The sequence below is a fragment of the Tinamus guttatus genome, unplaced genomic scaffold (genome assembly GCF_059628265.1).
Source record: "Tinamus guttatus ecotype Peru unplaced genomic scaffold, ASM5962826v1 Tinamus_guttatus_pri_ptg000384l, whole genome shotgun sequence".
NCBI lineage: Eukaryota > Metazoa > Chordata > Aves > Tinamiformes > Tinamidae > Tinamus > Tinamus guttatus.
In genome coordinates, this window is record NW_028288918.1 from 3167476 (window position 1) to 3193704 (window position 26229).

Sequence of the window (26229 nt, forward strand, 5' to 3'; positions counted from 1 at the left end):
ATGAAGTACAAGGGCCCACTAGCAAGAATACAAAGATATTTTGCATGCAAGAACCCTGTCTAACAAGCCTGAAAGCATGGAGACATTAAATAATGGTAGCAAGGCCTCCGGAATGTAATGAGACTGTCCAGGATCAGCAGGCTTTCATTCATGACACGTGACAAATGCACTTTTATAATCTTGATCCTGGTTATACTGAAAACAGAGGGAAAGAGCCATTGTCCTTCTATTAACAGAAGTTAACTGGAACTGAATGGCAACTCAAAAGTTCAAATTTCTTCTTAGAGAATTACAGCTTTTAACTATGTTTAGGAAAGCTTGGTTTAGCTTGCAGATATCAAACGCCTTTCTGAAAAGGTTTTGAATGTGTCTCAGTACAACATGTCCATCAAACCTGGAGTGCCACAAAACAACGAGCAGTAGAAGCAGTCTTGCAGAGCAGCTTGTTACAACACAGATCACTATAAACGCAGTTCTGCTTGTAATTCACTGTCTTACTCACTAAGGGCAACAGTAAAAACTAGAAGAGGAAGAGTCAGCACACTTGCAACAGAAAGGGTAGTTCAAAGTGACTGTGTTTGTAGAGAAATGGCTCTTAAAATTCATTGCAAAGAAAACTGCAGTGCAACAGTGCGCAGGAGAAAACCCAGATGGATGTACCTTGTATCACACAGGTCTGGAGCAGGATTCAAACCAGTGTAATTTCAGATGGAAATTTTGGTCAGGAAGTTTCAGGTGCAGCGCTAAACCACAGACAGAATGAAAGGCAAACAAAACACAGCCGAACAAATAAAAGATGCTGTATGTAAGGAAGGGTGGTATTTAGAATAGCACAGGGGACCGGCACAGAAAGAGGGAATAAAAGTGTTAGTATGAGCACACTTCTGTTTGCCTTATAATGAAAATATATTGGAAAAGGAAAAAAAAAAATTCCAGTTGTTGGCACTCAATATTCCACACTGTAGGCATTAAAAAAAATAAATAAAAAACACTCCCTCCTCAAAAAACATCCCCCCAAAAAACAGTGTGGTCCTTTATGGAAAATAAAAAAAAACACTGAGCGTTTTCTGTTGCTCACAAAAAAGGATGAACTATTAGATGATGTAAAGGCCAAGAGTAACTTTGGTTGCAGCAACCACATGACTGTGATTTAACATCATGAGAGGAACAAGCAAGACGAACAGCAGAAAAATGTCTCTGGACTTCCAAAGAGCAGCCTTTACCTTTCTCAGGAACCTGCTTGGCAGACTCCCATAAGAAACTACCCTGGAGGACAAAGGGGCTCAGGAGAGCAGGCTCCTCTTTGAGGACAGCCTCCTCAGAGCACAAGAACAGTCTGCTGGAAGGTGAAGACAGCCGAGCAAGCACGGCAGCAGACCAGCATGGGTGAATGTGGGCCCCTGACTGAATTCAAGCACAAGAACATACACAGAAAGCAGAAGCAGGGCCAGACACCGCTCATGTATGTGGGAGTGCAGTCGGGAAAGCCCATGGACTGGCAGCTGAAACTATCCAGGGAGGCAAAAGGCAACAACAGAGGTTGCCTCCGCAGCCTTCACTGCCTTGTTTCACCTGAACCATTTCAGAAACCCAGCAGCCATTACTGCTGAAATTAGAGGCAGCACTGGAACATTTATGGAGTTTTCAGAGCCAAAGGCTGCTCACTTGGGTCCCGTGCTGCCCCTACTAATTGAATGACCACAGGAAAATACCTGTGCTTTGACACAGTGTACTGCTCTCTGATCTGTTGGCTTCATTTTCCTGATCCATGATAAACACAACATAGGTTGATGAGTAAAAGCAGTCACATATTAAAATCACATATATATTGCATAGCCAAGAGTCAAGGCACATCATTCCTCAACTCTCCCCCTCAGTTCTTTCTGCCTTCATTTCTGTGTCTGCGAGTGATCTTTATTCATATACATAGTTTTAGAAAGGCACCAAGAAAGGCACGTTCTCACACTGAGTTAACTGAAATTCAGTGAGATGAGTAGCAGCTGTCACTCTCACAGGGATCTGCATGCTCATACAAACTAAACTTGAGGCTTCCCAAGCATCTTTAATCACACCTACTAACTGCACACTAGGCAGTGTGCACTAGCTTCTTATCCTCCACAGGTCTCCACCCAGTTCTTAATAATGGTCCATTACAACAACCAGTCTCATCTCAAATATCTTCTACTCCCTCACTGTCTGAATACATATGCTGTCTCCCACTTTAAATTATGGGCTTTTTTGTGAAAGAGACAATATATTTCTCTTGTATTTATATAGCATCTAACACTGTGGGGTTCTGGTCTGTGAGGGAAGACACAAAGGCACTAAGATTGGAAAAAAGGCACTAAGATTAGAAAAACAATAGATGATAATAAAGCTCAGCCAACGCAAGTCACAAACAACTACTCTTTTATCCTTTGTGGATAACACTGCCTCAAATACTTAAAAATGTTTGAAAAGACTTGGCTGACATAGCTGCTCTGTATTTAAAATTGTTTTATACTACCACTCTGCTCATTTATATCTCATCTCTTCCAACAGCTCCCTGCAGACTTTATGCTGAAATGATCATGCCACTGAAGACCACAGTAATTTTTCCACTCCTTCCAAGATTTCAGGTCACACTGTGAGAGCCCTCAGTCATTCTGCAATGACTTTCAACAAACATCTAGTAATTTTTATTCATCTTTGAATCTTCCATATTTTTTTGGTTTCCTTTTTCCACCACTTTCAAAAGCTATTGTTTTACTTTGTCCATAGCACTGAATAAAAAGGAATAATTGCTTACCTTGCACTCCATGGGATACCAGGTGTTGGGGTAGTGTAATATGGCACTTATGACACCACAAAACTGTTAATATATTCTGTGTATCATAGAATGCTTAAGGTTGGAAGGGACCTCTAGAGGTCATCTAGTCCAACCCCCCTGCACACGCAGGGTCACCTAGAGCACGTGGCACAGGACACTGTCCAAGCGGGTTTTGAAGATCTCCAGAGAAGGAGACTCCACACATTGCCTCTGTTTCTCTTCCTACATTACACACAGCCTTGCCTTAATTAATTAATACTTTGTGAAGTATTGTGAAGAATGAATTACATTTCATCAACTTTAAGTATTTCTAACTTTTCAGGCTTGTTCTGCTTTTTGGAGTCTCTAGGTATTTGGTGGCCCTCCTGCCAACTGATGCTTAGCCCATGAGAGAGTTGATCACAGATTTGACCACACCCCATCTGAAGTCAGTGGGAATGTGAACAGACTCTCAGTAAGTTTTATGTAGCTGTGTCCTAGAATTTGCTAGGAGACCTATATCATTCTAAGGCCAGATTTCAAAGTGAATAAAGAGTTTAGTACTTGGTCCAGCATGTCTTATTTATTAGCTGTGCCATGGTGATTTTGTCCCATTCTTCAGCATGTGGAGCATCCCATGGTGCTTCAGGAGGAATCTACAGAGACAAAATATTAAAGAAATTACTTAGTACTTTATCATCAACTACCTGGTCATAGATAATTTGCAGTACACTAGGGACTGATTTGTTGGCCCCGATTTGCTATTGTCCTTGGCGTATAGTTGTAAACCTGGACTAAGTCCACTAAATGAAATAGTACCTATTCACAACTCTGGGCCATGTGGTCTGATTTATCTGACCAATGAACTACACTGGTAACTGGAATTTATGTTAGGACTCACTTCCATCTAGAAGTGAGGTATCTATTCAAATCTAGTGTCTTGGTTTCTTTTACAAGCTGGGGAAAAAAATTCTCTCTCCAGTCATAGATTCATGGAGCAAAAATTGCTGGATAATATTCAGAGATTTTTAGACATTTAAAGACTTAATAGTAATCCATTGCATGCAGGTACCATGACGCATGAAGACAGCAAAGTATACTTGATCTCTTTCAAAATACATATTTTTTGAGAAAAAATAGGCATAGTATGCACAAATCTGATTCTGCAAAAGCACATACACCTGACCAACTTACTTTACTGAAATACAGTTACTTATGCTTGTAGGTTATGGTAAGGTAGGACCCTCATTTGCAAGCAACATTATAGGCCACGTGATAGACATTTCAAGAATAACATGACTCTCTGGGGCTTTTTGTATACAGGAAGCTTTCCTTGAATTCTCAAAGCATTTACTATTTGAGAACTTTAGAAATAATATTACTCTGAAGCCAAACTGGAGCTCAGCTCAAGTAATTATAAAAAAGAATTATCATTGCCCTAATTCATAGGGGGCAATAGAGGGACTGAGAAAAAAAAATCTTCTCATGCCCCAGCTTCTGGAATGTTTCTGCCAGGCATGAGGCACTGTACAGGCACGAGGCACTGTACAGGCACTTAAGTTCAACATCAGTTTTTTAGATCTTTTATATCCAGATCTTTTTTTACTCTCACTAATAGTTTTTGGGTAACATAGACCTCTTTTCTGATGGGTGTTTCTACACCTTTATACTAAAGAAACAACAACAAAAAATCCTGCCAGATCCCTCTCCAGAGTTTACTCATGATGTCACCAGTACTGTGAGAAACAGGTGCAGTTTATATACACAGCTTACCTCTTTCCCCATTTTATCCATGGTTCTCCAGAAGTTATTGTAATCTAGATAAACTAAAGGATTCCATGTTGGAGGAGAAATACCCATGAATTTGCGTGACTTTCCCTAAAATACACATAAGAATATAAATAAATGAAACGCAACAGAGTATATCTACATGATTCCAGAATATACAGTTTCCAGACTCATCACACAGTCACTATCTGTACCAAAAGATCTAAAATTCATTTTAAGCAATTTTTTAATATACATATAAATAAGCAAGAGAATATATGAAGCTAAGCATGAGGGGAAAAAAGACAGTGGGCTGATATTAAAAAGGACAATAATTCTTTTTTCCTTGTCCTGGCGGTGGACATCGGTACAACCAAGCAGGCTATACAAACCTTTACAATCCAATAGCACCTCAGCTATAAAAAGTAAACATCTTTACAATGTCTTGAAAAAAAAATAAAATAAAAATCTCAAAATAAAAAAGTCTTTTTTTTTCCAAAAGGACTTTTTTTCTTGGCTGCAGAAAAAAAAAATTCTGTACACTTGCAAAAATCTAATCAGCACTTACAACATATATTGCAGAGCTGCAACAGAAATAAAGACTGTTTCAGATAATCCTGTGATAGAATGATATGTGAAGCAATCTAACAACAGCTGGTTCTTTGCGATAATTTTAATCTGAAAGAGTGATAACTAATCTGAAAGAAGAGTGGACAAACAGACAACATTTTCTCTTACTAAATTGCTTTGAACTTTCTTCCATGTAAATCAATGGCAAATCTCTCATCACAACTCTTCAGTGTTTGCTGTTCTGGGTGTGACCAAAGTATTATATGTGAGGTCATGTGGCAGGATGCAGTGAACGTGTTGAATCGTGGCAGGTATAAACTGCGGAGCCAGGCTGCATGCAATACACTGTGCAGCACTACATATATCATACCACCCATCGCACTTGGCAAAAAAGAGTCATAGCCCAGGAAAGAGACTGTAGTATTGCAAGTGCATGAGATATGGATTTAGGGATAGGCGTATATGACGCAGGTGCCAGCAGTGCCATTCCCACACTGAATTTATCAATATTCCCCTCTGATTAGCATGCATGCACGTGCAAATAAATATTTCAGATATTCTGTTGAATATGTTTCTGCAGAGATCAGAAGAAAAAAAATAAAAGGTCTAAGATAAACTTGAAGAGTATATTGAACTTTCAGATTTGACAAAAGCAATAAAACATGCAAGTCCCAAATTCTGGGCAACTTTTGCCATCCCTATAGCAGGTACAATGGAGGAAAGAAAAGGCACTTGGAAGAGCATACTAGTAGAGAATTCTCCATATGGCAAACATCATGCAGTTCCTCTCCTGGATGCGGTCATCCCTAATTCCAGAGGACAGTTGGAGGCCCAGGTCCATGCTGGCTTCTCCCTCTCACCATTTTCATAAGGGTAGCAGCAAACTACTCTTGCATTTAGTCTAGTCTACAATCTGTGCTACGGAATCAAACAAAACATAAGATCTTGCTCTGAGTATTCAATTCAGCTTGAGAACCAAGGGATTGGAAGGGTTTTGTTTTTGCTTTTGGAATCTTCTTTTCAAGAAATCACTGGTCACTAGGTTGATTCTGGAATTGGTTGGTTACCTCTGGATTTTTGGATATGTAATCTTAATCTTTTGTACTTTATCTCTTTATTTCAATTTATCTCTTCCCATTTTCTTTTTGTTTTAGAAATTATCTTGGAGGAGACTATGTATGTTTGGGGTGAAGGGGGAAGGGTTGCTCCACCCTTCTCCAGGTGCATTTTCATGTGCAAAACACACTTCTGTGTGGCAACAGAATGGGAAAATCCCTATTGGAAGCACTAAAATATTGCTAATAGTTTTCTTCTTATTGTATAACTGTTTTGCAAAATGATCATCCCATACAGCTACTACCAAACTTTTTACTTCTGTCACAAATGCAGGTGTTTTCAATGTGCCTATTTTGATGTGCTTTAAAATTAATAACCCTGCCTTTATGCAGAGATGAGGTGCAATATTGTTGGGCCACCTAAAACAGGAAAAAGTAAGCTATTACTGAAGTTTTGTGATGCCAATATTGCAAGGACAAAGATAAAAGACAAATCATCAGTTCAAGAGCAGCACTGAAAACTTCCTGAAGATTTTTACTGCTCATTCAGACCTTTTTTTCACATAGCTAGCTAATATAGTAACAGCACTTGCATTGCAAGTGTGTAACTTGTACACAGCTCTCACACCCTTGGCTGACTTTACTCAAGAAAAATGATTGCTTGTTCAAAAAAATAAAGAGTAACTTCTTTTAAGGTGATTTTAAAAAGCTGTTCCCGTTTCCTATCCACCTTGGTTTCAGACAAACATACTCCTTTTATTGAATAGCCTGAAAAAAGTGCCTCTCAGTAACTCCACTACAGGGTATGTGCCTTCCCGACTCCCAGTCTTGACTCTAATGTGTTAAGCAGCAATAGGTTCAGGATCCAAATAATTCAGGTTGCTGCAGACCGAGTGATGGGTGAGGCAGGGAGAACCTGCCCACTATCTGGCTAGTTAACATTTTACTTCAAGTTTTCCATCACTATACTAGCTTTCGAGTTTTACAAACCATGACCATAGACTCTTCTGAGGACGGATGAATAAATTTTATGGTATCAGCAGTTGGTATGATATGTGTCACTTTGGAGATTAATTCATCTGCTATTTTAAAATGAATATATATACTTCTATTATTGATCTGAAAATACTATTATCCCCATATCCTCAGTTAATGGTACAGCCTAGGAGACCAATGGGAACACATATTTCATTCTTTCAGATCTGTGAAAAAACAAGAGATAGTAGAGTTCATAGTTGGATTACTTGCTGGTCTCTAAGGTTAAAAACAAACAAATAAACAAATAAAACTTTAGTAAGATTGGACATAATGGCAGAAAAAGCTGGAATAAAACACAACAAAGCCACAAAGCTCTGAAAAGATCGAGGGAGACCGAGGCTGATCGTAGAGAGTCTGAAATGGTTCACATATGTTCTAGCCGCTCTTTGCACAAGGGGTTCCAGGTGATCAGAGGAAAGCTCAATTCTTAGAAATTCCAAAAGAAGTTCCTAGTATCCATCAGAAAGAGAAAGATTTAAGTTGTCTCGGCCACATCGATTTTTTCACCATTCTACACAAACATATCCACGGCAGGGGATAAATCCAGGCCAAATGACTTGGGGATAGTTACGTTATTCATTTCGTTTTAATACTGCCTTCCCATTAAGTAGAGGAGCTCAGACTGCCTGTTTCACATAGAAGCTCCCTGCAGCAGGCGAGATCTTGCAATAGCCCATTTTTAAACAAGTTTATAGTGCTCTGGCTGGACTATTTTGAGAACTGCTGTTTTCTTAACTGAAAGGCAAATAATCTACTGGCTTTGTTCCCATGCTAACATAAGGCTGCTGGACTGACCCACAGAGTTTATCTAACTTTTTCATTTCCTAGTGTGTTGGACGCTATTCTGTAGACCATCGATTTGAATCCTGCTGCCTGCCAGGATTAATTGCTCCACACTGATCCAAAGGAAACAACAACCTTAAGCACTGTAGCTCAGAGGTGAGGAAGAATGCCTCTAAGGTCTGGCCTTTGCAAGGTCCACCTTCTCCCCACACAGGGCTACGCTCTGGAGTGTAGATGCAGCTACAGGAATCGAGTCTCATCTACCTCAACTAAGGTAGATGTGGCACCACCCTGAGTTTCAAGGTGGGCAAGAGGAATAGATATCCCAAATCTGATAGAGGCAAAACTGGCTCCTGTCCATCAGGAAGCAGAGGAGGAGCTGTCATTGACCGTGAGTGCAGGGACGGCTTCTGCCCTTGATCCTTGCACAGCACACACAGCCAGCACAGCAGCTCCTCAGCGTGTGAGCCCTCCTGTGCCCTTCCCTTCCCCTCACTGATTACCTCCAGTGAGTAACCTTGCAAGCCCTGTAGTGCTTTTGTCTTTCGGCAATTCTTGTGCCCGAACTACAGATTCACAGCAATTTGCACAGACTTAATCACAGATTTACCTGCTGCACGTTAATCTCTTAATCTCAAAACTAGGTGAAGGAAAGACTCTTCTGTCAATATGGAAGTAAAAGCAGAGCGCAGTGTGACCTTCAAGGAACTCCATAAAATTAAAAGGCTATCCTAACCTTCTGGAAAGGGGAACTCCAGCACCGCTGACTCTTCTCACTCCTAAAACATGCTTTCTGAACAACAGGACAGCAGACATAACACAAGCTGTCTGCAAAGAAAGTGTAGCAGCTTGTAACAGAAGCTACAGGTTGAAGCTTCATATTTGGAATGACAGGATATGGAGAAATTTCTGATTCTTAAAAAAAGGAAGTCCACATGTTACCATGCTAGCTAATGGGAAAGAGTGAAAAAAATACAAAACGATGAACACTAGCATACACACAAAGTTTTCCAAATAAACTGTGACTACAAAGGAAATCTGCCTACACAAAGCAACACAATTTTTGAAGCATACAGTATGTAATAAATTCCACACACACATGGGAAAAAATCCTTTCTGAGCAGCAGTTCATTGAAAACACTCAGGGGATTTGCACTTTCCCTTGGCTGCTTCCCCTTCTTTAATAAATGATTTCCTCACTTCCATCTAATTTGGTCCTAGCTGTATCTTGGAAGCCTTCAGAAAGAAGAGCAAAACTAAATTTATATTAATATGATAAACAAGAGATCAATGTACGGTTACGTATGGTTATGTATGGTTAAATAACTGTCACACAAAATTGAAAGCTGTCTTTCACTGCTCCTCAGAAAATGCTGGCTCTTGTCTCTGAGAAAAACGCTGCTGGATTGCAAGCTGCAGGATACATCCTTGGGAACAGGGCCTCCTCTCCCACCCTGGCTACATGATCTTCGACAGCCATTAACCGAGGGAAATAGCAGATGAGATGCAAGAAGAGAAGTTTTTGGCAATACTTTTCAAACCTGAAAGACAGCACCTGGCCCACAGCTGACAGTTTGTTAGTCCAACACATCAGTCTCCCAGATGAATATTTAAGCTCTGGATCCTTTTTCTGTTATCTAGGAAATACTACCGCTATTTGGGCTCCAGAAGTATCTTTAATGAATATAAAAGATGTCTCTCCTCTCTCTACAGACAACACAAATCCCTGCTGGACAGCTCATCATTGAAGCATGCAAACAGTAAGTAGGAGGTAAAATGTAGAAGTCACAAGATCACTGAGCTCCCACCATCACCTTAGCCCAAAACAGTTTGTTTTCAACAGGTCTTATGCAGAAATGGGACATAAGAAAATTCAGCAGCAAGAGGTCCTTAAAACACTGTGACTACACAAGCTCTCAAGGAAGAAGACAGGAGAAAAACCTCAGAGGGGAAGAAAGAGAGCCGCTGGAGGAAGAGTACTATCATTATTTATTTAGTGTTTAAGCCTGTCCACACTTGGAGACCTTAATGTCCCATTTGCTGTCAGTCTGTTTCAATAACTAAGCCTCTCTTCGAGGCCGTGATTAGCATGTAATTCTGCCTCTTGCTTAGGAACATACTTCCACTTCGAAGAACACCAAAAAAAAAAATGATATGGTCGTAAGGAAGGACATGAATAATGTAATATGTGACCAAAAAAACCCACAAAACCTGCATATTTAGTGTCAAAATGGATTAAGGAATCAAATTCATGTAACCCATTAAAGTCTTTTATTTAAAATACAAATGATAAGTGCCTTTTAAGAAGCTAAGAGATTTATGTCTGAGGTTAAATTAAATTAAGTCTGTTAAACTAAGCAGACTGGGCCAAACATTCAGGGGGTACAAATCAGACCAGTTCCCTTGCTGTAGGACTACACTTATTTTACTCCAGGCGGTGCAATTTATTTTTAAGTACTGTGTCTATGAAATTATTTAAAATATGACTATTTTGTGAACACAGCATGAAACCAGCCAATATGGAGAAGTTAGAGTACCAGGTTCTAAAGCCTCCCAGCATGAATGCATTGCTCTAATTCTAGGAGGAATCTAAAGTAAGTAATAAAAATAACACCAGTTAAGTAACCACAATATAGCCTTTCCTGCTGCCTATCAAGCACATCAACACTGACCCTTGCAGATTTTGAGCCCTGTTCAGACGAAGAATGCTAAGTACCAAAACTAAAGGGTATAAAGGGTATAGTCTTCTGAAAGCACAAAAGTTACTTTTTAAAACAGAAATTCTTTAAGCAGATTAAAAAAAAAAAAAAAAAAAAAAAGATGTTTAGAGGAAGACCTGAAAATAAAGGTGGTGGGCTAAAGAACTAATACATGGGTCAGAAAATTGCTCTGCAGATAGGCTTCATTTCAGTTCACTTTCATACTAGTTACTTACTCAAAAATAGCTATCTAAAACTCCCTCTGCCCCACATCTCACACATACAGCTTAGAATCCTTGTTTCTCATCATTAACTATAGAGAGAATCTAAATGAGTGTCAGATTAGATGTCCAGCTTCCACACATCCAGTTTTAAGTGAGATGAATTCTGTTCTAAGGGATTGGGAGGGATTTTAATAGGCTTGAAAGAAAGCAAGTTATATCACTGGGAAAAGTACATTATACTTTTGCCCTGTAAGATTATGTTGTCTAACAATGTATTATCTAGTGGTATCATATCCTTGGATGTAAATGATATTTTAAATGGCATGTCTTGCGCTAAGCAAGGGTTTGTATTTCAGAACTAGAATTGCCCTAAGTTTCAGGAAAAAACTCCATTACTCTTGACCAACTTCCATTTTTTTCTGTGGGGTAGCCTGGGTGGGGAAAAGGAGGGGCAGCATGGAGGAATTAAGAGTCTTTTAGATTACTGTTTGCTCAGTGATAAGACTGACTTCCTGAGCGCAAATTGGCACTTGCACAAAAGCAGGAAGCTTAGACAATTGATCATCCATCACACTGGAAGGTAAGGGCTTTTCGTGAAGGTGGCCAAGAAAGGGAAAATATGAAGTCGTAAGTGCTACTATTTTACTGAGATATGGACAGTGCTACAATGTAAAGTACTGCCAAAGAGGTAAATCTTTGAGGTTGCTTTCTTCTAGCTACTTGGATTGGAAAGGCATCATGTTCTGTTTTTCCTTCTTAGTTAATAACAAAGTCATAACAAAGATGCAACAGAGGAATGCAAAACAAACACAAGAACACATCTGTGCAATTAAACACAAATGATTCCCATGCTTCTGAGCAGCATTTTGAAGGATAGGAAAGCAGGAACTGAAGGAACCCTAAGAACTCAGTACAGGATATGATTAAAAAAAAATCAGGTGCCAAATGTGGCCCCAGTTTTTAACTGCCATCAGGTTGACTTGTGTACTCTTTATGAAAGAAAACAAGAATTACTGGTCCAACTGCTGATAAGTCAGAACATAAAAATAATACTTCAAACAGATGCATACTATTTAGATGATTACTAAAAGTGAAGTTTAAATAGAACCCTTCTAATGACTACCAGTAATTTCCAAAGTTCAGTGTTACTTTTAGATACCTGACATGAACATGAAAAATGTAGTACCTACCCTCCTATAATGGATGGCATAGCCTGCTACATTTACTTTGTATGTCTCGACACCCAGCTCTTTTGCCAGTCGAAGAATCCGGTTTTGGGTAGGTCCTACATATGATCCACCAAGATCTACATAATTAACTTTCTCATTCTGTCAAAAGAAAGAAAACAAGAATCAGAAGCTTTGTGAGAAACCTTTCAATATAAATATCAAGAATTAAAATGAATTATTCCATACTGTGTATCACTGCAACTACATGCATAGGAGACAAGGCACACTGGCTTACTTAAGAGTAAGCAATTTTGATCCCTGTAATGACAGAGACACTGAGACCATATTGTCTTCACTCCATCATACAGTTTAACTCTTGTTTAAGCTTCACTACAAAAAATTAGCTTTTTATTCACACACAGAACATGAAGAAATATCCAGCTAAATCCATCCTTTTGTTAAAAGTTTGACCCCACTTTTTCAGAATTCATGTCACCACCGCGTGGACCAGCAGCGCACACTCTTGGGAACACAGCAAAAAAATTCACAGGCACACACTCTTATGAGCAGGCTGACGTCCCAGGACTGTAATTCTTTTTAACATTGTTTATAGCGAGCATTTTAGGCTAGGCATTTTCAGTGTCACAGAGAGAGGTTGTTTATGTTTCATGTTTCACGTACAATGGGTTCTGCTAAAACTCCACTGTTTATCTCCAGTTCCTAAGCAATGGCCTCTGACAAAAATTTAACTCTCCCCTATGTTCAGAGTGGGAAACAGAGATAATGCACATACTGCATTACCCTGCAGCTCTGGTGTTTCATTGGGATTTTGCTTTTCCTTTAAACGGTGAACAAATTGCAGTCCGTTTTTAGAAGCAGGAATGTTATTTCAGATAATTTTAAGCTGTGCTAAAATACATGTCTGAGCTATAAAGATGTTTGATCATACCCAGGCTTTTCCTGTAAGGTTTCTAGCTATCAGGTCTGTTACAGTATACAGTGTGGGATGGGAATGAGGGGCTATATGCTTTCAGATTCAGGGATTCAGATTCCCTCTGTTAATATTATAGGACCAGCAGATCCTGCTGAGTACAAAGAGTATGGATTAAGTGGGCAGTTCTGTTGCCTTAGTGCAGGTGTATAACAACATTTTGGACAACCTAAGTTATCCAAGACTTCTATGCAGGGTTGGCAAATCCGACACAGCACTCACAGAAGACCTGCAGTTTCCTGGAAAGGCAGCTGGAGGCCAGGCAGTCTATCCTGGCACCTGGATCCTGTCTGACATCTCTCAGGATGACTTCCAGACCAGTTTTACAGTGTCTCTTGCTGGAAGGCACACTGGCATATAATTAAATGGAGCCCGTCCAAACAGAGCGCTATTATTTCATAGAAATGACGAGAACTTGAGACATCTGTGTTCTTCAGGAACTCTACTCCCCCTCTGCCCACTCTCTGACCATGCCAACCACAACATAGCAGACCAGTATGATAGAGGTTTAGGCATCTCATGAAGCACTTACCCTAATAGTGAATGTCCTTCCTCCAACTCTGTCCCGGGCCTCAAGGACCACCACATTAAGTCCAGATTCAGACAGCAATTTGGCTGCTGACAAGCCTGCCAGAAAACAGAAAGACAGTCCTTTAAAGTAAGGGCCATATTCAATCACCTACATGGTCAAAGAATCTTTGAGAAAAACAACTAGGTTTGAACAAAAAGTCTATGGACAGAGGATTCAATACTGCTTTCAAAAATCCTGAGAGAAGTCTGGAAGTTTCTTACCACAGAAATCATGTGGCTGCTGCTTAGCTGCATTTTATAAACATCGGCATAATTAACATTCCACAGATGGAAGCTTCCTCCTCTAGGTTAGCATTTCAACTATGAAGGGACATGCATCTTACTCTTAATGTGTGCAGTTCATAGAAAGGCAGAACCAAACCCTCTGGGACCAGCAGTGCTCAAGCGCTAGAAACAATAATATACTGAACAGGAATATTTCAGCAAGGTCTGCTTCCAACTGCTTCTCTCATTTATGAGCTCTCCACTATTCCTATTTATTGTCTTCATTCACATGCAGAAGGAAAGTCTGCTTTACTGTCAAGACTAATTTTAAGCAATGCAGCTTGACAATGACATTCAAACAGACTGCATGTAGAAACTTTATAAAAGGAATTACCATCTCAGTAAAAATTATCTAATTACGGGACTGTGTGATAGAGGTACTAGCGACAACTAAAAATTCAATAAGACAGCAGTCTTCTTTACTTTTGATAAATGTGAACTGAAATTATAAAAAGCAATCATGAGTTTGTGAAATCAGATTATCCCATTGTCCTGCAGGGAAATTTGGCTCTGAAGCATTGTTTATTTGGAATTGTTTCCCCTCCCTAAGTATACAAAGAGGGTAATTCTTTTATAAGAAAGTTCACTATAGACACATTTCCTCTGAAAAAATACATGACTTGTTCACGTGCTACCTTATCTGCATAAATATCTTTGTACAACCAAGCATAAGCAGATAATTCTTTTATGAGAAAGCTTATTATAGACGTATTTCTTCTAAAAAAAAAAATGCATAGTGTGTTCACGTGCTAGCCAATGGAACATGAAGCAAAGAAAAATCTGGCCTAGATACTAAAAGAAGATTTTATGCAAGCCCTTTAACTCCACCATTACCTATATTGCGTATTTGCTCCTAGAAAGGTCTGACACCCTTATCTGTCATTTCATGCTGCATGTAATGACTGTTTAGAAAGAATAGCTGTCACACTGCATTGGGTTGGAAGTTAATGTTGGTTTACAGCTTGATTTTATGAGGCATCCAAATAAACAAGGACAACGAAAGGATGGAGAACATGAGTTCTCTAACCTGGTTGAATGTTGAATGTCTAGTACAACCTGCTGCTGCACTACTTTGCCCTCCAGCCTTAGGGATTTTAAGTTTCCTTGTTGTCCACCCAAGTGTTGCTGAAGACACAGTTCTGACCAAAGGTATCTGAGCTCCAGAGACTGAGAAAGGCCAAAAGCTGCACTAGGACAGACACAGCTTATTAGCAATTGGCAGAGGGCCCAACTGACACATAAAAATCCTACCACTTTCTAACTTCAGATTTACAAATCTTGGGGGCCAAAGAGACAGTGTAAGCAGAGGTGGTTATGATTTTAACCTCTCTGACACTGTAAATGCTTAAAGTTGAAGATTATGTCCAGAAGGTTGAATTAAAAAATATCCGCATTAATTTGAAAAATACAGAGGGGAAAAAAAAAGCTCAATCCAAGACAAACACAATTTTATTTTCCTAGGAGAAAAAAAAACACCTAAAGACAAGAGAGGAGTCAGGGAAGAACATGTAGGACTCAAACCAAATACATTGCTTGAAGTTTTTATTTGTATATTTAAAGACTAATTACAATCTTCTTGCAAAATAAAGGAGTACCAATAGGGCATGCACAGTATCTGTATTTGTATGTGTCTATCAATTGAACCCCACTCCTTACCTCCATTCTAATTTGGACTGAAGTGCACTATGCACAAGCTTTTTACACGTGTACCTTAAGCAACCCCACAGGCCACAAAGCCTCTCTGCTTTTGATACATGGGTAACATTATCCTCAAAATGCACTGCATATTTTCCCTTTATCTTCTCCATAGCTTGAATTTCTCAAGAGCATTGTCCTTGTCCTTCATTCTCTGCACAATGAACATCTGAGATTGATGCACCTATGTGCAACTGAGGAGCTGTGAAGCAAGGGCATGTCCTCTCATCCTCCAAAGGCCTTTTGCAACGCAGGCAGTGCTGTGCAGCTGTGTCAGGCCCTCAGTTGCGCGTGTGCTCCAGACCCAGCCGTCGGACACTGCCGGAGACCAGGCAGACCAGCTGAAGTCCAGCTGGGCACTGCAACCTCTCTGGCCACAGCCAGGGCTTGAGTAAGCTATTTTGCAGCTCTTTTACATATGCCTATATTACTGCAGCACTGCCATGCCTAGCACTGGAAGTGGTACTTGTGCTGGGTGGAAATGCTGTGGGGATGAGCACGTGCCGGGGCCTTTCTACGACTGCAGCAGTCACTGCCTCACACGATGCATGTGGTGATGCGTCACCACCCTCCCATCCTGAGCTTGGCTCCTCAAAGTGGACACTAGCTTTGTGTCTTCTTGCCTCCTCCACCTCCTCCAAGGCAAGCCTAGAGATCAAGCTGCAAGCCACCCCAAGGCATAGCCATGCTCCTTCTATCTCACTCTGATCCTACAAAGTAGGAGCCTGTCAAACCCATACCTCATTTTAAGTACCTGGCTGGAGAAGCCCTTTTGTTTTTAATATCGGAAAAAACACAGCAAGATGACTTCTACTTCCTCTACAAAGGTTTCTATAGTAATCTCGTACTGAGTTTTCCCTGAAGATGCCATACAAGAAAGCGCTATTCCGATCAATTTTGCAGGGCTGCTAGGAACTCAGAGTTGCTGTTGTCACACATCATACTGCTGCTGCCTTCATTTCAGAGAACTGTCATAATCCTACCATGCAAAGTGATTTCAAGTTTGTCAAAATACTAGGCATAAAAAAAAATCTAAGATGAATTTAGGCCAATCTACAGACCACTAAACAGACACCACGGTTAAAACAGACAAATGCCGAATAAAGGTGAATTTTCTATGTAGTCAGAAGGAAATAAAACAAAATACGTTTTTAGCTCACAGGACAGGGAGGCTCATCCTTTCAGATAGGACTTAAAGGACCTGAACTTGTTTGCCGATACACACAATATGGGAAGCATTTTGTTATTTCATAGGAAAACATTTGCAAAATAATAGCAAACTGCCTCAATAGTGGGGTTGATTCAGGGCACATAAATAAAGTGTTGTAATATAAACTGTGGGAGTAAAAAGAAAAAAAAAAAGTAAAGAAAGAAAAAGAGAGAGTTACTTTATTGAAAAAATCATAGTACAGTACAAAATAATACTACATTCTGCTGTAAACATCTTTTCATCTGTACTCTATAAATCCAGTAAAAATAGATTTACTGATACTCAGAAACAATAATCACTGGCAACTTATTTAGAGATAACACTTCTTATGATGTATGCTGAGCATATCCAAAACATGCAAGGGCAGGAGCCACACAGGGTAAAAAAGGACAGTGAAGGGAAGTGGTAGCAGTCTGATACCACAAAAATATCACAGCACAAGGCAAAGCATGTTTCTGCCCATCACAATACCAGATCCAGAAGTGCTCAACTTCACACCATTTCTTTCAGCTTTTTGAGATCAGTTGGGCAAGTAACTATATATTTTAATTGACAATTAGCCCACATGCTCTCTGGAGGAACAGGAGGCACAAGCGACCTGCTTTGTCAAATACACTCTGAGAAGTGCAGTCTCGTCTCATCAGTCTATCTTATCGGCAATGAGCGAAGCTCCCTTGCTGGAAACTCCTGTGCTCTTCCATTTGGATTAGTAGCAGTCGGCGTGCCCATGAGATTACACTGCCCCAGAGACTTGCAAAAATGAAAAGCGCTAGCGAATTCAAATGAGGCATTTCAGTGGTTGGACTAGATGATCTCTAGAGGTCCCTTCCAACCTCAACCGCTCTGTGACTCTGTGATCTTTCAGAGATGTCTAACCGTTCAAATGGGGTCTGCTACATATCCGCTGTGTGCAACACACCAGAGCAAAGGCATGGAAAATTCACTGTTCCTGTTGCAAAGGTAAGTGCCTCCTGATTTTCTAGGTGCATCATTTCCTTACTTGTTAGCTTGTTTGGACAAACAGCATTTACCTTGTGTGCATCTAGTAATAAAGTTTACCAAAACCAACTAATTACGATATTACTTCCCAAAATCCTTGTTAAAAAACCCTACTGTACATGGAGAGAGATAATTACCTTACATGAAAGGTTACTATGCCATTATCGTAGTGTTCTAACAGGGCTTAACTGAAAAATATAAGGAAAAAAATCTTTATATAAGTCTTTACATTTTTCCGATATCGAGGAGCATATTTTAAACACTTTTCCTTTCATTAATAGACGACAGCAAAGTAAGACAGCTTTAACACGTGCTCATTAAAGTTCCAGTGCAACAGCATGCTAGCGCTGTGATTATTTTTACTGTTTCGCTGATGGGTAACCTAATTGTTTCCAAATACAATTGAGTAATTAAGTCTGGCAATGGTCACCTCTGAGCAATGAGAGCTGATTCTATAAGAAGCATCTTTGCCAAGTAAAATGAACCTGCCAACATGAAATGGAAAACATTTCTACTATGACCTTAGGGTAAAATTTCCCTTCCTCATTTCCTTCTTCTTCTCCCCACACTACTGTCATTAGAGTTCTCTTGCACATCATGATGTTTAAATAAATCCTAAAATAACAGGCTAAAAATGCACTCTTGCATAGATTAACCCCAGAGAAATCAGCAATGGACAGCAATATACATAAGATCACTTTCAAAATGAACAAAATAACTTATTAATTCAATTACAATCCATTAAATTTTGCAGAAAGACTGACCAACAAACAAACAAACAGCAAGACTGACTTGTGGAACATGACCACAAGTCCACATTCATTTCTTGTTTCAATCTAATACCATAATATCACTAATATTTTGCTTGTTAAAAATCAGTATTTTATTTTTCCTTAAGTTCTTTTATAATCCTTGTTCAAGTCTAGTCAATACTAGAGATGAGAGTGCATTTAATTTGTCACTTTCAGATTTTTATATATATGCCAGTGCTTTTATTCCCCTCCTCAAAAATAATCTAGTTGATTCATCTAAGATTTCAGACAAAAGAGAATATATATTTCTACCACAGAGCACAATGTTTAACAGAGAACAAGCCATTCTAATCAGTTTAAATGGTGCTATTGTTTCAACAACTAGAACAGATGAAAACCTTGTTCTTAAGTGTACAAAGACAGTGTCTCATGGCAAATATTAATAGAAACTCAATGGATTGGAAAAAGGAATTGTATTCCTAGGATAAGTCCACCCTTACACATACATTCACTGCAATTTTCAAGTTCAAAGTGCACAGAAAAAAAAAGTAAACAGGTAAAAAATAGAGCAAGCATTAAAAATGGAGCACCTGCCTTACCTTTACATACAAATTGGACAGTATGCAGCATAAATTCCTGTCTGTTAAATGGTGCTTTTCAGCACCGTTTTTCAGTAACGTTTTTCATGTGAAAAAATGTTACGACAAAATTATGATTAATATCATTTCCACAGTATCACAGAAGTCAGAACTAAGATTCCACCAAAAGATTTAATATCTGTCCCCTGCATGCTTTCATTATGCTAGAGTATTTAGGATTAAGTCCTAACTACTGAGTATTCTGCTAATGGCTATAAATAATGCTCTGAAGATTTCAGACATACCTAGCTAACAGGAATACTTGTTTCTAAGTAAATCTGAAGCATGGTGCAAAGTCTAGCTCTCAAGGACAAACTGTAGATTTACAGTGCTTTATTAGGCACTCTGCATTTGTTCAGTAATGAGTCATGCACTTTTTTATGTACTGTTTTTGTCAGACAAAACCAGCACGTTTTTCATTCTGTAACAGGAGCAGCTGTAACTCCTCAAGTTACAACTCAGGTTGGACAACATTTATAAATGATGCATTTACCATAGAAAAGTCCATGAAGAAGAAAATGATGAAAGATGAAGAAAATAATAATGTTTCTGTATGTGCCTACATAACATGCATTGCAATTATATTTTTACCTAACCGTATATCTAGCACAGAGCACAACACAAAGGAGTGTCTTAAATAAAAACAGTGTCACATGTGATAAAATTGTATATCTTTAGCAGCAAAACTTTAGAACATGTAATGACTGAATAGGATAAAAATGCTTGCAAAAAAGGAGGTATACAGAAACTGATATTTCTGCTTATTTGTAGGTATTTTCCACAATACTTTTTATATGAGTTCAACTGTTCTGACCCTGCAGTGCATTTTTCACATGATCATAGTCAGCTTACTAACGGTACATGGAAAACTGACAGCTCTGTGAAACAGTTCTGTTTATTCCTGCATTTGAAACTGGTACCAAAGATGATGATATTATAACTGATTTTCATCATTCCTACTGGATCCAGCAAGAAAATGATGGGGTACTCAGCAGCCAAAATTCGGCACGCAATGATTATAAAAGCAGAAGCCAAGTCACACTTTAGGAACCAGTGACTACATTCCTACAAGTCAAACTCTGAGTAGATATAGAAGTCACACACGCACACACAAAAGACTACAGGAAATTACTCCAAATTTATACAGGTGTGATGTCTTCTGCCAGTAACCATGTATTTGACAGTTTAGCTAACACTACCACCCACCATCAGGTTGGCATGCTGTCAGAACAAACTGAGCAGCGTGCAACATAAGCTGCACGGCTGTTAGAGCAAGCAAGGAAAACCGACATTTCCTCGTTAGCCAGGACTTCGCACGGAGACCGCAGCCAACGCGTGGGCCGCTCAAGCCGTGACGCTGCTGATCAAAGCATGTACTAAGAGTTACCAAGGCACCGGCGCTCTTTCACAGGCAGAAAAGAGACTCTCTAATGGCATTTTGTTGTCTTTCAATATAAAGACTAATTGGTACATTTTTATGTCCCCATTTCTCCTACAATTTGTGGCCCTTGCACTTCTACATGGTTGTAATAGAAAATACTGCTGTTTCCTGCGTATGGCTAGCAAATCTAAGTGTCCCTTTTGTGTAACCATGGGATCTCTCTGCTTCTAGCTAAGAACAAATGTTTTTTAACCTGGAGTTAAAAATTATCCATGTCAAAGAATGATAATCTTCAGCGCGAGTTTCAATTATGGCCACATTTCCATTTTGCTTTGTTCTTGTAACACAATGTGCTCAAAATTCTTCCAAAACATATTTTAGTACAAGTTCTTTTTGTCTCACATACTTGTGGCTATATTTATCCAAATCTAATGAATATTTGTTTTGCATCACGTAGCAAACGATTCTTAATTCTGCATGTGCTCTTTTGATAAATTAAGTTTTCAGTGCCCAAAACTCATGCTTAAGTTGAGGCTGGGATTAATATTTCTAAAAGTTTCCACTGAAGCAGTTGGGTTTTTTTGCTTATATTTCTTCTTCTTTTTTTTTTTTTTTTTCTTTTCCTCATATTTTAATGCTTTAGCCTGATTTTGGGAGGTGTCTTTTTCAACTTGATTTCTTTTTTTCTTGAGAAATCTTGGCTAAAATTGCAATTACTAATACAAATAGTATTTGCAATCCTCTAGGACACAAACATTTTCTTTTTTCAACATTGAAAAGAGACTTCACTCCTTCCTCCCCCACTTTCTTCTACTTTGAAAGTTCTAGCACTGACTGAAAACTTGGCAAGAAGGTAGCCTTTGAGTCAACATAATGCGTTTTGTTATGCATGTGAAAATATGACCCAATAACGTTAGTTAGAAAGCTCCCGAGGAATTACAGATCATACATAAGCCAATTTCTAGATATTAAAAGCTAAAATGTACGCGAGTTCTTCCAAAACTTTCAGAGCACTTAATGTTGCCCAACTGTTAATGTGCAGTGTCCCAAAGCGTGTCTGTAAAAGTCTAATCTCCTTATAGCTTCTCTCACATTTCAAGGCAACTGGGTATATATATTCCATCCTACAGCTTTGGAGCCAAAACATGACTTTGCTTTAATTGTGGCCTTAGCTTGGGGAGCAGGTAATGGAATGTGGATTGGGACTCTGAATCAGGATAAGTATGACTTGCTGCATAAAATGGACAACTTGTGGAAATGATCAGTAGTCCACACAGAAATTAACAAACTATTAGTTAATTTAAGGTCTTAAGTGGCAGAGATCTGTCTGCTGGAACATCAAGATACATTCCTGAAGATCAGACACACATCCATAATGTGTCACTTGTCAGTTTTCTGCGTTCAACAGAGAATTACATAGCCTAAACAGAGAAGACCTTGTAGATGAGGGATGGGAACTAGATTCAAGAGGTATACAAATGGACTTCCCCCAGGTAAGGGAAAAGTTGTTACATAACATTTTATTTAATATGATGGAGACTAAAATGTTATAATTATCATTACCTACAGGAGAGATACTATCAAATAAGCATGATAAACACATGATCTTAAGGCTATTCCTGGCCACCGTGCACGTTATTAACATGTATATGCACCAATAAATAGGAATTTAGCCCCAGTTTGGCAGCTCCCTCTCCCTAGGGATCCAAATGTACTTGCTCGTGCAGTCTGGACAGTTTGAACATGATTTCCTAGAACATATCAGAAAACAAACAAACAAACAAACAAACATAAAAGATGTACTGGCTATCAGAACCTACTAGTTCCCCTGCTGTGAAATACTCTTTGCAGAAGCTCTCTTGATCCCTAGATTTTGTGTCCCTGTGAAAGACCTGATGTCAGCACATGTGCAGGCAGACACCAATAGCGTGTATGAGAAGTGTACACTGGTTGTTTCAGAACTTGGTTCTGAAGATCATTCTTCATTTTCAATGAAAAAAATAGATATCTTCAGAGAAGCCAGCCAGGATTGCAGTTTCATTTTGCTAGGCATTGTACAAACATTTTTAAAAGCTGTAATCTCACTACTGGGGAAGCTCACACTTACTTAAGGCAGCAAGCAACTTGCCTTATATACATTGTGTTTTTCTAGTAAAGAACACCTCAAGTTTATCCCAACATTTCATATGCTTTCTTACAAGTACCAGACAAGGATTGTTTAAGACAGTAGGAGGACAGAAGCTAATAATCTCAGCAGTTTGAGAAAGCTCCAAGTACCTTGGAAGAAATAAGGAGTAGCAAGTCAAGATTTGCACCAGGGTTTTCGGGTGGTGAAACCTTGCCCATACTGGGGCAAATTTTACTATTTAACCTCATTGGGACCAAATATCTAAAACCAGAGTTTTATTTATATATTGAAGATCGGAAAGCATCACTGTCTAGCCTTCTCTAACAGCTAGTACATTGGTACAAACCAGCAGTGACAGAGAAGCTGTAAGAAAAGCAAAAGAAAACAAAAGGTGATAGGAATTAGGGTGCACAGTTAAAGGTGGTAGGGTATACTAACAATGGATTAGTCATGAAATAAGGCATTTTTGTTCATTTCCTAAGACCACTTTCTTAAAATGATGTTTATTCAAATTCATAAAAGGTAAACACGAGTGTCAATGCAACAGGTTTTGATTTCTGTGCAACTGGTATGATCCAAGTGGCAAGAAAAAAATGTACTCAAAGACTCCTGTGACACATTTATTTGACTGACAAGTTTTCAAGGACTGTAACACCTTGAAGTTTCCTGCTTGGATCCATTTCAGAATCTAGAGTAGGCTCTAGTCCAAGGAATAAGTGTTCTGAAGTAACCTGCTGGTGCTTGTATTGGTGGGCCAGGTTAGAATATATTCAATGCATTTTCCAAAACGCTACCGTAGGTTAGAAAACCAGAAGAGCAGGCCACGCTTCAGGGAAGAAGAGCTTCTCAGATCTTAATAACCGTATTAAGCACAGAGCACCATCAGCTGCACACAGCATGGTCTGTAATTCCCTTAAGGGGCTGTATGGATTACAGGAACCTTAAAGATGAAGAGCAAATTACTTGTGTTACCAGGAAAACACTCAGGCATCTGGAGAAACAAAAAGGCAAGCCAAAACCAGGTCTAAACTGTTCCTTTTCTGCTGGAGGATACTACGGATCAATTTGTTTACAAAAACAACTGTAATTATTTAAGTGATAATTTGTAATATTGCAATTATGTAACTGATGCAGCTTTCAAGTAAACAGCAGGCTGTTTTGTGCATTAATGTACTGCAGATTAAAGAAAGGAAAGCCTCTGATCGCTTCTCGGTTCTAATCAAGACCGTCACCGTTCCCAAAGTAGCAGCAGGAATGCTTGGAGTGGTACTAAAGCAATTCCATCGTGTAGCTTGACTTTTCCGGACTGTTAATGAAGTTGAGACTCTCTGAAAACTGAAACCTGGCCTGAGCTGCTATCAGAGCGTTTTTCAGATGGCTAACGCAAAAAGAGATTTTCTTCAACATAGTAACATTCGTACCTCAGGGACCATCAAAAAAATGGCTTTTTTTTATTTCCAAGTAAAGGGATAGGGAACCAACAAGGCACGCAATACTGCTAAAAGTGGATCTGAGACGTATTTCAGGAAGTTCTGGGTAAACCATGGAGCCTCCAGCACAAGTGGGGAACTTGGCTGCCTCCTGAGTACAGCTCCTCTCCAAGTAACCAAATCCAAGCTGCACCTTCCTGCAGGCTCCATCAGAAGAGCACAACCACCACGAGTGCAGGAGCCCCCTCGGAAAGCACCGCTCAGAACTCAGAATGGCCTCAGCTGCGGTGCAGGCTCCCGCACCTGCGGGCACTGCCAAGTCCCAGGACCCTGCTCCGAGCGCCAAGCAGCGCGATAAGCAGCGAACCCGCCCTGACCGCCCGGCCCGAGTCTCGCCCCGTTCCGCAGCGCACCTGAAGCCCCGGGGGGAGCCCCGCAACTGCAGCTGAGGACGGCGGGGCCAGAGCCGTCCCCGCCGGACCCACCTGAGATGCCGCCGCCGACCACGACCACGTCGCATCTCTCGGCCATGGCGCTCCCGCTGCCTCCTGCCCTCCCTCCTTCCCTCCCGCGGCGGCTCCGGCCCCGGCGCGGCCCCGACGGGCGGACAGCGCCGCGCCGGGAGGCCCCGCCCCGGGGCGGGCCCCGCGCCTTCTCGGCCAATGGGCGACGCCGGTGGGCGGGGCGCCGCCTCTTCGCCCCGCCCACTCCCCCGCGATGGGCGGGGCCGGGCCGTGGGCGGGGAGCGTGGGCAGAGAGCGGGCCCCGAGGAGCCGCGAGAGCAGCGAGCGGCCGTAGCGACCCTCAAGCTATTTGCGTTTATTTGGTGGCCTGGGGACAGGAGGGCGCCTCTGGCGTCACTCCGATATGCTACAGCGGCATAGGAGTCTTATGTCTCACCTAGATGCCCTCAGTCTGTTAGCAGGGAGTCAAGCACTAGCCTTTATGCAAAAGTAGACTTCCCAAGACGGTATCTGATATAATAGCTGGCTGCCAAAATCACTTTCTTTCTTTCTTTTTTTTTTTTTTTTTGTGCCTCTGTTATGGCTGCTGCTTGGCAATTCGTGATGCATGCAGTTTGGGGGCATTTTACATCCCATATATATATACACAAACATATATATTATTTCCAGCAGTGCAAATATCACCTCTGCGAAGCTAAGTAGAAAGAAAAATACAAAGTACGTCCGTACCATTCCAAGTAAGCATAAAAGACCTTTACTATTCATACAGCTGTAGGAAATCCTAATGCCACTTCATGTTAAATGTTGATATAAATTCTGAGAGCTGGCTAGTTCTGCAGTAGCATTTCAAATCTGTATATGACCAGAAAAAAAAAAAAATGAGAATGCAATACTATGCACCCAGTGTGCTTGGAAATGCTTTGGGTTTCTTACACTGGGAAAAAAAAAAAAAAAAAGGCTTTTGGTTTCTGCTAATTGCGTCAAATGAGCAATGCGTCAAAAGCAGTGACTCAAGACAGAAACACCTAGGAAATCAATAAGCTGCAGAAGGAGCAACAATATGAGAAACAGAATGATGGATATTCTTCCAAAATTTAAACAAACAAACAAAAAACATAAGTATTTGAAAAAAGTTAAGTAGATCTATAGTGCTAAATGCATGCACTCCCTGTAGACACACAGGTGCTGTAATAGAAGATGAGCAATACTCCTACCTCTCCAAGAAAGACTGTCTACCAAGAGAAACACATATTACCGAGATTACTGGTGCAATCTGTCTATCACCAAAAGCACATATTGCTGAAGAGTGCATGCTAAGCTAAAGTGGGAAAAAAAGGACACAGTCCAAGAGTGGATACACCAGAGAGCTGTGCTGCCATTCAGCAGAACACTGAGAGGATGGAGAGATGGGCAGAGGGAAATCTCATGAAGTTCAACTTTTGTTGTCCCTAAGGTCCTGCACCTAGGGAGGAAAAGCCCCGTGTACCTGAACAGTCTGGGATTGACCTGCTGGAAAGTAACTCTGCAGAGAAAGATCTGGGAGTTCCGGTGGACAACAAGCTGACCATGAGCCATGAGAACCATGAGAAGATA

General features: G+C 40.2%; 1 protein-coding gene across 2 annotated transcripts in view; it reads right to left on the reverse strand.

Annotated features, from left to right (window-relative positions):
* LOC104569720 (amine oxidase [flavin-containing] A) overlaps window positions 1–24782 on the reverse strand; it is a 37202-nt gene extending 12420 nt beyond the window's left edge. Inside the window, exons 1-5 of one of the 2 annotated variants that reach the window (XM_088530696.1) lie at window positions 24658–24782; window positions 13617–13711; window positions 12115–12252; window positions 4562–4666; window positions 3353–3444 (exon numbers count right to left, since the gene is read on the reverse strand). In XM_088530696.1, the coding sequence (XP_088386822.1) occupies window positions 3353–3444; window positions 4562–4666; window positions 12115–12252; window positions 13617–13711; window positions 24658–24703 (476 nt within the window). In that variant the 5' untranslated portion in view covers window positions 24704–24782. The remainder of the gene's footprint in view (window positions 1–3352; window positions 3445–4561; window positions 4667–12114; window positions 12253–13616; window positions 13712–24657) is intronic. The other variant, XM_088530697.1, reaches the window with a different exon arrangement.
* Between the last annotated feature and the right edge of the window lie 1447 nt (window positions 24783–26229).